Below are 13,229 nucleotides of genomic sequence, written 5' to 3'. Positions count from 1 at the left end.
TGTGTGTGTGTGTGTGTGTGTGTGTGTGTGTGTGTGTGTGGCCAAATGGGATCTTCAATTATGTTAAATCAGTGAACTAGTTAAATAGACCCTGGAGCATTAATGGTGTTCCACATACAGTAGCACTTTCTACTACAGTGCTTATGTAGAAATCTGTTGCCTTCCAGGGGTTTGTCTTTACACAAGTCATGTGTGTGTACATTGACATGCAAATGTTTGCAAAGCATATTTCACAAAAGTTTTTGCATATCTAAAAAAAGAATTTGCACATGATGGTGCAGTGACTTCACTATCTAGTGCCAAGCGCCACACTGAAGGGCTGCAGCCCGTAATTACCACTGGGTGGTTCATTGTGGTTTATCTTGTTGTTGTTGGTGTTTTTGTTTCTTAAACAATATTTAATATGTAAATAATCAGACTTTATGGCAGACACCACATCCTGCTCTAGGCTTTATTTCACATGCTGTTCAATATAATGACACTTAAATGAGGATCAGCGATAGTAAAGACCATCTTGTGAAATAGAGCTTAACTGATTATAATGGATGATTGTATTCTGTTCAATTAGCAACTTCATTAGCAGCCTTCATTTCAGCCTGCGTTGGTGTGTTCCCATGAGCGGAATGGCGTGAAACCACTAGCAGGATGTGAACTTTGAATTTTACATGCCTGCATTTTATTAAAAGGACTGTCAGCCTAATGTATTTAGGCATGAGGTGCATGCAAGGTGTGAAAATGTTTGAAGCTCCAAGAGGTCTGTAGATGTCAATAACTTTTAAAACAGAGTTTGAGTTATGCTGGGTCCACATAATATCAGTCTGAAAATGGCCCAACTGAAAAGTCAGGGGATATTAAGAACAAAAATCAGTGTGGTTTTGTCCCATGTGGTTTGTCATGATGGGAGACACCTGATGTAACCTCTTCGACTCATCATGAGGTCCAGACTAAAAGACTAGTATGTCAGAATGTTTTGCCTCCCTTGCCTGATTTGCCAACTTTTATGACATGTTTGGTGACGTTAACCTATTACCCTGCTATGAAGTTAGTCTAGGAATAAAGTACACAACATACATTGGTTAAATTCTTGATTAATCAACTTCTTTTATTGATAAGTAACATCTCTATACATTTCTTTATTCTGCTGCTGTACAATGTAATATTCTTCCTTCAAGCCTAAAAGTGATCACATCAGAGCTCATTTTCAAAGTGGCTTTGAAAAGATGGTTTCTCAGCTTGAAACACATAAGCTGTGGCACTCTGCCATTGTATGTATGTTTTTTTCTCGACAGGTGTTATGGTTTATATATGTTGGAGGCCCACTATAGAAATAAGCTTTTAGGCATTATTTTGTTTTAGTCCTTGATGATTGTTAACTATTGCTGTGCTGAATTATTCTGTACTTGTTATAATCAAATAAATTTGAATTCAGATCAATCAAATGATCAATATTGGCCAATCCACTGCAAGGAGATTATTTTTGAGATGCTGTGGACAGCAACTGCACCCAGCAGTAGTTGATTAAAAAGACTTAAGAGCTATATCTTCTCCCAAATGCTCAATGTCTAGTTTTTACATTTCTATATGTAGATGTGTTTACTGAGCAAGATACAAGCCATCTTTGGAGTTGTTGGAAGTTTAGTTCTGTTTGCCTGAGTCAGACTAGAAGTTTCCATGTGTTTCCACTCTTTGAGCAAAGCTAAGCCAACAATGACCTAAAACACAGGAATTCAAATGATAATGAATTTTTCATGTCTCAGGGTACCCTTCAACAAAATTTTGTACTTTTCATTCGTATTTGTTATTTGTGAATGTCTGTTGCCCAGTTAATACAGGAGGATTAAATTGTACTGTAAGCTACTTAATATTAAAACTTGTCTCTTTCCAGAATGTTGGTGCAATCAACTTCTTCTGTAACTATGAGGAGAGCAGGGGGAACTACCTGGTGGATGTGGATGGCAACCGCATGCTGGATATCTACACTCAGATCTCCTCCATCCCAATTGGTTAGTCGCAAATCCAAACACAGCTACCTAGGTTATAGGGGTGGGCAGTATGGATAAAGTCCTTTGTCACGGTGTATGTCATTTCATATTGCAGTGTTGGTACATATTGCGATATTGTTAATTTTCTAGAAAATGAATTTGGAAAGTGTTTATGGATAAAATAACTAGTCTATCAAATTGATGCAAAAATGATAATAAACTAAAACGGCTATGAAGTAGTCCATCTCATTGATTTGCAACTTTGCTAGTAATGATCAATTACAATCAAAGATAGTAATATTGACAAACTTCTATGAACTCACACTGTATATTGTTATATCGCTCAACCTTACTGGATTGGTTAGTTCTTAATTTTATGTATTTTATTTATTTCCTTTTCTTTGCATATTCTTAATAAATTTCTGTCTGATTATTGAATTTGGTCCTGTTACATCTAGTTGGGTTTAGTTTAAGAAGATCAATGCCACTCTGTCTGTATGGTCAATAGCCTGGCTCTGTCCAAAACAAATAAAATCCACCTACCTACACCTCTAAAGCTGATTGTGTGCAATACCTTCAGGTAGCAGCTTCTCATTTTAGATGGCACTATCTAAATAAAACTTACCTGTTTTCTGGTTAAAGTGCTCTCTGGAAGTTGATGTCTGTACTCAGCCAAAGATAATTTGTTAGTGAAGAACCTCTGCTCTGTAACACCACTGTACAATAATGAGTGGAGTGAGTTCTGTGGTTGCAACAATGCCTCCAGAGTGGATTGCATCATGTCAGTTTAAGGAGATACATTCTCCCAGTTACACTTTCATTCATATCATATCAATGATTTAAACTGATCCACTTAATATTTTTGAACCAGGACCTTCAGTATTTGGATCAAGATCAAATAAACTGTGCCAGAATAAGTAGCTACAGCTTTATATTTACAAATTTAATCAACATTTTGGTAATTATAAGTATCAGATCAAACTTGGTATTAGCAGAATACATATAAAAAAGACTTAGAACAAGTACAACGACAGTAAAGTGCAAGTAGTATTAAGTAGAGTAAAGTGCAACAAATCAACAGTGCTGTCACACATGTAAAGATGTGCCTTGTTTCATAAAAAAAGTAAAAGGTAGGTGTAAGGTAGGTGTGTGTTTGTCTGTCAGTGAGTGTGACAGGAAGGGGGTGGGGGATGGATCTCTCGCATGAGTCTGCAATGCTCTGCAGGGAGCAGTAAAGAGCATAACCTAGCCTTTAGGGAGAAAACTGTTAGACAGTCTTGTGGCCCTGGATGCTACTGCACGTTTCTTCACATGGCAGTGGGGTGACCAGTCCTTTAGAGGGGTGGGAGTAGTCTTTGATAGTACTGAGGTCCCTGCTGGTGCAGTCTTTTTTGTAAATATCCTGAATGGATGGCAGGTAGCCAGTGATCTTTTTCCCCTGTTCTCGACCACCCATTGGTGGGCCTTACAGTCTGAGGTGCTGCAGTGGCGGGGAAGGGAGGGAAGGGGGGAAGGGAGCATGGCTTTACTCATGTGATGTAAAGAGTTGAGACGCTGTTGGTCTTTCTTGGCTATGGAGATGATGTTTAGTGACTAGCTTTGGTTACTTGTGATATGAACCCCCAGATATCTAGTGTTATGAACCATCTTTACTACAGAGCCAATGATGAGAAGTGGGCAGTGATCAGCATTGTTCTTTCTGAAGTTAGTGATTATCTTTTCCATCTTTTCAACATTTAGAGACAGATTATTGTCCACACCAAGTTGTCAGCTGCCTCCTATTGTCTCTGAATGCAGTTTCCTGAGTTTGGTAATGCAGCCTACAGCTGTTGTGTTATCAGCAAATTTAATGATGTGATTAGATCTTTGTTTAGCAGAGAAGTCATGGGTCATACCAGAGTGAAAAGCACTGGACTCAACATACATCCTTGGGGGGCGGCAGTGCTCATGGTGTTGGTGCTTGACAGAAATCATGTTTTTGTTTCAAATCTTCATATTTTACACACTCAATTTTATATCAATAAGTGCAAATGGTGTCTCAGAAAACCGAGCATACACTGGTTCAAGACAGACCTGAAAGAACATGACATGACAGAAGGGTTTTTGTTGTAGCCTGGAACTCACTCACTTAATTATTTCAGTAGTTAAAAGGGCCTGACAACTGGGGTTTGTAACAATTGTTTACTTCTCAGAATTAATAGAAATAAGTAAATTTATTTTTGACCATACCAGGCTCAGTCATGCATTAAATGTAATTCAGTTTACTCAGAATTTTTAATGATTTTTTGTTAATGCTCACTGTTTCTTCTCCACTTTCTACTATGAATAGGATTTCTAAAAACCACAGGAGGAGAGCATTTCCTTTGACATGCTATGCTAATGTGCTCTTGATTTTTGCTTTCCAAACAAAACTGAAATTCGTCAATTGTGTGAATTTTAGTCAATCAGAAAATCCTGTCAGTTGCACTTGTCACATCCCCTCCGAGTATTTGTGTGACAATTACTACAGTGTATATTCATGAAAGATAGAAGTGCCAGACATGCAGATGCCTCTGAGGAATGTGTCCAAAACAAACACAAAGCACAAAAGGCTTCATAAATCGGATCCTGATTTAATTAATGGGGCAAGGATGTTATTTCTGAGTCATAACCTTTTTACAGATGAAGTGATGGTATTTTAGATGTTACACAGATAAGTTGGCATGCAAGTGGGACTATTTAGAGTGGCTTGAATATATTTCTTGTGTGTGTTCAGTTTGTCTTTGTGATGGACGTCCCCAGGGTTTGTGGACTAAAGATTTGCCCTCCAACATTCAAATGACTTACATGGAAAATAGAATGAGCATGAAGCCTTCATTTCCTGTTCTCTCTCCCTCTGGCATGGTGTGTGTGCGTGTGTTTCTGTCTGCAGCTTAGTAAACTAATTAATGACAAGGACAAGCTGTAGAAAAGAAGAAGAAAAATCATCAGCAGAGGAGCTGTAGTTAAAGGATCAGTCCCATCTTTGTCAGCCATGATTTTAGCTTTTTAAGGGTCAGCCAAGGAAAACTATAATCTGAGGGAATTCTGAATTTAATTCCACATGTGGATGATAGGCTGTGTACTACTTTACTATACTGATTTAAAATCAATATTTCCACTCTTACCTGGCTGGGTTTTGGTACATTGATCCTGACATTTCTGTGTCTGAAATACAGCTGGATATCAGCAGATTGAAAGATTTGGGAATTGCACAAGAAGTCTGTAAAAGTGTAGGAAATAATGTTTTTCAACTCTTATGTTTGTACCTGTTTAATATGTAGCGGTAGACGTGTGTTCATTCCTTATATTGGATTATTTACTTGTTCATCACTCTTAATACCTAATCATCCAACCCCAGATGAGAAATTCAAGTTATAGAAATAATACAGTGTTGAAACTGAGAATATATAGGAATGTCAGAAAGTTGAAAGCTTCACTGTACTCACTGCACGCTGCTGGTTGGAAGTGGAACAGAACTGCAATTTATAGAAGGCAACTACATCAATTTAGGTGAATTTCAAGATTCAAAGCTCAATTGTCATGTGCTCAGAAAACAAGTTTCACTATGAAGTAAGTCTTAGCTATCATTGAATCCAATCACTCACAGACAGACAAATCCCACAGTTGAGTCAAGTCTTCTCAGCTCACTACAACACTAAACAGATTAGTTAGTATTCTAATCAATAACAATGTTTAATTTATTCATAATATCACTATTGCAGATCCTGACATTTTGAATATAACAGTAAATCTGGAAAATACTTTGCAAATCAAAGGAGTAAATTGAAAACAACAGTTTCAGTTATTGAAGACTCAACAGGAAAGCCAATACAGTCTTCCAAGGGAATAAACAATATTTTTCCAACATTCTACAATAACCTGCACATGATCTGAATCAAGAAAAAATCAGCTTCTTTCTTAACAACACTGTTCTGCCACAGCTCACAGAAGAATAAGAGCACCATCTGAATTTACTAGTGAATTATCCAGTGCATTTAATAATATGCCAAATAACAAAGCACGAGGACTCACTGGCTTCTCTGCTGAGTTTTTGTTTATTACTGTTTAGTTTTGAATATGCCCAATGTTTGATAAAGTTGATAAATTATAAAGTTGTTCAGTTTAATGTTTCCTCTTTTCCCATCTTTCCCAACTCCCATTCTTACCTCACTCAGGCTACAACCACCCTGCTCTCCTCAAACTGATGGCCAATCCCAACAATCTGGTAAGTCCTCTCCACATACAAAACCATTTGTCATCAGCTACAGTGAGCGTGTTGGATGGTATTGAGTTATATGGTGTACACCAGTCCAGTAATATTTCATTATACCAAATATTTTCACAGAAAATAGGGGATTGTGTTGGGCAAAGTGTACAGTATATTATGTTTGATAACCACACGTCTGACATTCCATACTCATAATTTTCCTTCATGAAAATACTGCTGGTTTCAGCCATTAACACTCTGCGGCTTCTACTACTGATGCAGGAGCAAGGCAGTTTTTATTCCCAGGCTGACGAAGACAGTGTGAACACAAAGCTCATCTACCAAAGAGGACTGGCCCAAAATATGTGACGGATAACACCTGAGAATTTGTATGTTCCATCACTGTACTGGATGGGTAATGGAAGTTCTTATAGTCATATTATATCAATATCAGTTGTTAATTTACACATATAATTATTTTTGACCCTACTTTACTATTTTAAACATCATAAAGTCCAGTTCCTGAGCCTCAGAATTTCTGTAGTTTGCGTTGCTAGGCAACATCTTGCTAAAGAGTAAGGTGTTTGCAAGGCTCGGCCAGGAGTTTTATAATCCTGACAAGTTTAAAACCAGGAAACAGAAATTTCTCTCTCTCAGTACACAGACTGCCTCCCTCCCCCCTCTGTCACAGAGTCATGGTCTCTTTCTCTCTCAATCAGGCTTAATTGTGACTTCTCAAAATCTCTTTATTTTACTTGGTGGTTTTGGTGGCATTTCCTCTCCAGTCTTCTCTCCTTTCCCATGCAGCTGTCCCTCGTACTCAGGCTACCAGCTTCTCCGTGGCTAACATTATTTAGCTCCTCTGCTTCAGTACTTTCTTTCATCTTCCTGCCCTCAGCTAATTTGGATGTCCAGACTCACGTAAATTTACACACACATAAAATTTCATTTGTGTGGTTCTCACTGAGCAGCTATTTATCTTTTTTTCCAGGTTGTTGGTGGTAGTTACACAGATAACTCCAGTCTCTTTAGCTGACGTTCAGCTGCTGCTGTCTTTACCTACAGTTTAATACTGCTGCATCAATTCATAACGGCAGACAGATACCTGCATCAAAACAGAGTAATCCACTCTAACACATGGGAAAATAATGCATGACATGGAGGCTAAGAACATGGAAATAGAACGTGCATTATCTGCATGGCTTTTCAATGATTATCCTGTGTTCTTACAGGAGAGTAGAATAGTGTACTGAGGAGTTGCAGATGTAGTGCAGGGTAAACAAAAATAAACACACCAATTTCTTTGGGCAAACAGTTTTGCCTAACACAGTTTTAGGAGCTTTAGTTGTGTTGTCTTTATAATGTAAAGCAAACAGTGATGGTTGTAGAAAAAAGTCTGATTGCTTAGAGATTGATGAATTGGTATTTTTCTCATAGAACGTTCAATTGTGCTATGTTGACTGAGTTGAACGTTTATGTGTGTATGTGTTGGTGTGTCTGTGTATTCATGGATTTATTTGTGTTTTCTGTCTTTCAGAGTACATTTGTGAACCGACCTGCCCTGGGAATCCTGCCGCCTGAGAACTTTCCAGATAAACTCACTGAAAGTCTTCTCTCAGTTAGTAAAACACACACACACACACACACATTTCACAGTCAGAATTGAAAATACAGTTTAGATAATGGTGTTATTATGTTTAAATTGAACTCAGAGGTCTTTTATTAATCTGACCTGTTCAGTTACTGCTAGGTAAAAATGTTTACTACAGTCTGCGTTTCGTCCCTGTCCCTCTCCTTCCTCCTGTCTTTGCTCCTCTCAGGTGGCTCCCAGTGGAATGACTCGTGTTCAGACCATGGCCTGTGGCTCTTGCTCCAATGAGAATGCCTACAAAGCAATGTTTATCTGGTACAGGGTAAGTGAGTAAACATTCAGACTAAGTCAGCTGTTACCTGGTTAACATGGTCTAGATTAATGTGGCAGGAAAAAACACTCAGCTAACTTCGCCCAGCTATATTATCTGTTAAACTGCATTTATTTAAAGCTGGGAGACTTGCGAGAGACACAAAAAAAAAGTAGCTGAGGATAAGATGTTCTTACTTAAGGTCCTGGGTCAACAGTGTTAATTTCATTAACAAAGACGATGATAAAAAATATAAATATTTGTTGATGACTTTTATTTGCACAATGAAAGCGAGACTCAAACTAAATTAAAAACAAGAACTGAAATGAAATATACTACATTTTCATTCAACAAATAAAAACTAAACAATAATGTTTAAGACAAAAAAATGGACAAATGAAATAATTACTGTTTTAATGCAAAGTCTTATTCAGAGATCTGTGGAATCCCACACTAGCCTGTGACTAGACTATATGCTATATGCTAGGCTGTGTACAGTAAGCTCCATAAGTATTTGGACAGTGACACAATTTGCATAATTTTACCTCTGTACACCACCACAATGGACTTGAAACAAAGTCATCAAGATGTGATTAAAGTGTAGTCTTTCAGCTTTAATTCAAGGGGTTTCACAAAAATGTCGCATTAACCGTTTAGGAATTACATTACATTTTCAGAGAATCTAAAGTAATTGGACAATTGAATGACTGAAATTCAATCAGTTTCATGGCCAGGTATGGTGTTGAATTTGTATTTGGTAGCTGTTCATGGGAACTCTCAATATGCGATCCAGAGGCTGAAGAAACAAAACAAACCTATCATCATCTTAACCGTTTAGGAATTACAGCCATTTTTATACATACATACATTTTCAGAGGATCAAAAGTAATTGGACAATTGAGTGACTGAAACTGAATCAGTTTCATGGCCAGGTATGGCCTGTTCCCTCGTTATTAAATGACAAATTAAGCAGATAAAATGTCTGAAGTTGCTGATGAAGGTGCTGATGCAAATGAAAGAGGCTGAAAAAACAAAACAAACCTATCAGACAGATGGCAGAAACTTAAGGAGTGGCCAAATCAACAATTTGGTACATTCTTAAAAAGATGGGATTCACTGGCGAGCTCAGCAACACCAAAAGGGCTGGAAAATCACGGAAGACAACAAAAGTGGACAATCAGAGACTTCTTTCCCTGGTAAAGAAAGACCCTTCACAACATCTATCCAGGTCAAGTATGCTCTTTAGGAGGTAGGTGTATAATTGTCAAAGTCTACAATCAAGAGGTGCCTTCATTAATGTAAATACAGAGGGTTTACCACAAGGTGCAAACCCCTGGTAATACTCAAGAAAAGAAACGTCACATTAGACTTTGCCAGAAAACATCTAAAAAAGCCTGCCCAGTTCTTGAACAAGATTCAAGAAAGAATGATGCGAAGAGAAGAGTATGGAGGACGAAAGGAACGGCTCATGATCCAAAGCATACCACATCATCTGTCAAACATGGTGGATGCAGTGTTATGGCATGGGCATGTATGGCTGCCAGTGGAACTGGGTCACTGGTGTTTATTGATGATGAATTCTGAAGTGTATTGGGCTATACTATCTGCTCAGATTCAGCCAAATGCTGCAAAACTGATAGGACGGTGCTTTACAGTACAGATGGATAATGACCCAAAACAACCAAACCAAGAGCTTCTCAAGGCAAAGAAATTGAATATTCTAAAATGGCCAAGTCAGTCACCTTACCTCAACCCAATTAAGCATGCTTTTCACTTAGTAAAGGCAGGAATACCCACAAACAAGCAGCAACTAGAGGGGGGTGCAGTAATGGCCTGGCAAAATATTAAAAATAATCATAAAAAATAATCTTTCATTTATAATTATGTTGGTTTGTCCAATTACTTTTGTACCCCTGTAAAAGATGTAATATGTATGAAAATGGCTGTAATTCCTTAATGGTTAATGTGATATTTTTGTTAAACCCCCTGAATTAAAGCTGAAAGTCTACACTTTAATCACATCTTGACATTCCCTTCCTTCTCCATACTATCCATAGAGGCAACACCATTGTACACATTCACTGTTGTAAAGACGGATTTCCTGTTTACTGACATTCGCTACATGCAGCAGTTGGGTAGAAAATTCATTGCCATAATGTTATGGGAGCTTATATATGGACAGTTTCAGTATTAAATAAAGGCCTTTTGGTATTGCTGAGCTCGCCAGTGAATCCCTTGTTTTTAAGAATGTACCAAATTGTGGATTTTGCCACTCCTAAAGTTTCTGCCATCTGTCTGATAGGTTTGTTTTGTTTTTTCAGCCTCTGGAAAAAACAAAAGAGTTCCCATGAACAGCTACCAAATACAAATTCAACACTTGTGATCAACTTCAGACCTTTTATCTGCTTAATTTCACATGAAATAACGAGGGAACAGGCCATACCTGGCCATGAAACTGATTGAATTTCAGTCATTCAATTGTCCAATTACTTTTGATTCTCTGAAAATGTAATGTAATTCCTAAACGGTTAATGCGACATTTTTGTGAAACCCCTTTAATTAAAGCTAAAAGAATATACTTCAATCACATCTTGATGGCTTTGTTTAAAATCAATCATGGTGGTGTACAGAGGCAAAATTATGAAAACTTTGTCACTGTCCAAATACTTATGGAGCTAACTGTACATGAGAGGCACAAACTGGGGCTAACTGTTGCCTAGCTCCTAATTAGTAAAGCGGTACACTCTTTCGCCCAAAGTATCTCCTGTTCAGAAGCTGATTTATCTGTTTGACCTTTTGCAGTAATGTTTATAAGAAGCATCTTCCATTCAGTAGTGCTCTGTCTCTCTCAGTAATGTTCTCCGAAGAAGAGGATTTATGGGCGAAATTCTTATACAGTCCACTGAGAATTCGACAACAAGCAGCAACAAAATAACTGAGAAAAACTGTGGAAACATGCTGGCAGCATACAATTTATGATAAGTTATGCTGATGTAACTATCAAGTGCTATGGATGTGGATGTAATGTTGACTGTCTTCTGTGTGGCTATCAGAAGGAATGAGTAAGGTTGAGTTCCAGGATTAATATCAACCTGTTAAATCTTCCTCTAGATGTTCACTAAAGAAATTATCAACATTTTTTTTTTCAGGAAAAAAAAGCAAATGTTTAACTGACAGCTTGAGGTTTTTATTTCCTACTTCGTAACTGTTACATAGAATACCATTTTGTTTTATAAACATGTTTATAGTTTATTAGAGAGATTATTATTAGATAAATATTTGGTTTAATTAAAACTTATATTTAGATATTAGCTCAACAACCAAATGTGAATTAAGCTTCATCTCTGTGTGAGTTTCTGACAGTGTGTTGGCTTTTGCTATAGAACAAGGAGCGAGGCCACAACACACCATCTGATGAAGACCTCAGCACCTGTATGATAAACCAGGTGGGGGGAAGAAATCTTACTACTTATCATAATATTGTGAGATTTCCAGTTACATATACATACTAAATATTTTCATCTTCCTATATGTTTTTTCTGTGTTTCTCTCTGTTCTTCTCTCTATCGTTCTGTCTCAGGCCCCAGGTTGTCCAGACCTCAGTATTTTATCTTTCATGGGAGGTTTCCACGGAAGAACCATGGGTGTGTTAAATACTTACATAAACATAAATCACTGCTGCTCTCCAGCAGTTCTGCCACTTGGGTAAGATGAAAAAAAATAACTTAGAGCTCCCCTCCCATGCTAGATTGTAAATAGTTCTTGAGCATAGCAGCTCTTTCCATAACAGTCCTGTCATGTCTGAACAGAGTCAGAATTGAGCTTTTTCATGACAAAGGGCTTATGTGTGAAAACTGATGCTCAGTCTCCCAGGCTGAGCTGCTGGGAATACTGAAGAAATGGTCTTTCCTCTTCAAAAATGAAAATTTGACCTGAAATAAACATCAGATCTGATTCTGCTCATGATATATATGAATTACAGCCACCTCTACATTTTAATGTTGTTTATTTTGTGGATCGACCAAACCTGTACTGGACATACAAGCCTGTGTTGTACTAGTCCTAACCAGACACACTCACACGCCTCCTGTGTTTCACACTATTATAAGTTAAAGCCTGATTTCTGTTTAATTAAGCAGGAGCATGGATCAGCTTATCTGCTTTAGACCATTTTTGTCAGCAACAGGCTGCTCTGTGGTCAGCCTCCACTGCTTCTGCTGCATGTCATACCTAGTGTGTGCATACACATACATGATGTAGTGCAGCAAAGGCAGTCACTGTATCTCTCAGCGGTTGTTTCAGGTACATGTATCTATATATAGTAGTTTACATTTATGCTGGTATGTTGTGGCATAAATACACTATCTCTCACACACACAGGATCTGTTGGTCTGGTCATGATAACAGCTGTGCTGACTTTATAAAGTCAAGGTTCAAAATACTGGCAAATGAAAAGGCTCATTTCTTCCACTGGCCTAGACATTGTTGGCTATATTTTCGTGACCCCGTGCGTATGTTATTTGTCTAATTTTGGTAACCTGAGACACTGAGACACTGCCTTTAAAAGCATATGACAGTTTCCTAAGGGTTGGGAAGGAGTCCAGGCAGACTGTTCCTCAGAGAAAACATTATTTCGCTAAAGTCACAATCTCACAGTATCCAAAATTTGATAATTTAGCAGCCCAATTATAAACCTACATATATGATGATTCACACCTCAAATATATTTAACAAAATAATGTAAACCCAAAGGTCCGCCTCTTTTTTTCAGAGCTTTCAACCACATTTCTGAGTCTTCGTTAAGTGTATGGAGTTGGCGTAGGTTTCGTCACAAGACTTCAGTGTGGAATTTCGATCCTGTAATAACGGATGGTCTTTGGTAATACTAAAGGACAGTGGAATCACTGGATAGAGGAGATGGACAAGTAGCAGCTTAACAGCAGATCAGCAAACAAAGAGCCAGTGTTGGGGGATAAAAACTCAGAACATGTGTGGGAGACACTGAGACAGAGATGGCAGATGGTTCTAAATAACGAGCATCTTACATTTGATGTTAGCCACATACTGTAAACAAATGAACCACTGAAGGTATGGTGAATTACCAGTATTTTAATATGT

At 37.9% G+C, this 13,229-nt stretch overlaps 1 protein-coding gene across 1 annotated transcript in view; it reads left to right on the top strand.

Annotated features, from left to right (window-relative positions):
* Positions 1 to 13,229, top strand: part of abat (4-aminobutyrate aminotransferase) — a 39,055-nt gene that overhangs the window by 19,200 nt on the left and 6,626 nt on the right. Inside the window, exons 5-10 of the mRNA XM_040116875.1 lie at positions 1,886 to 2,003; positions 6,179 to 6,228; positions 7,748 to 7,828; positions 8,031 to 8,123; positions 11,495 to 11,557; positions 11,692 to 11,755. Of these exons, the coding sequence (XP_039972809.1) occupies positions 1,886 to 2,003; positions 6,179 to 6,228; positions 7,748 to 7,828; positions 8,031 to 8,123; positions 11,495 to 11,557; positions 11,692 to 11,755 (469 nt within the window). The remainder of the gene's footprint in view (positions 1 to 1,885; positions 2,004 to 6,178; positions 6,229 to 7,747; positions 7,829 to 8,030; positions 8,124 to 11,494; positions 11,558 to 11,691; positions 11,756 to 13,229) is intronic.

This window comes from Xiphias gladius, chromosome 3 (genome assembly GCF_016859285.1).
Source record: "Xiphias gladius isolate SHS-SW01 ecotype Sanya breed wild chromosome 3, ASM1685928v1, whole genome shotgun sequence".
Lineage (NCBI taxonomy): Eukaryota > Metazoa > Chordata > Actinopteri > Istiophoriformes > Xiphiidae > Xiphias > Xiphias gladius.
This window is presented reverse-complemented; position numbering and strand designations above follow the sequence as displayed.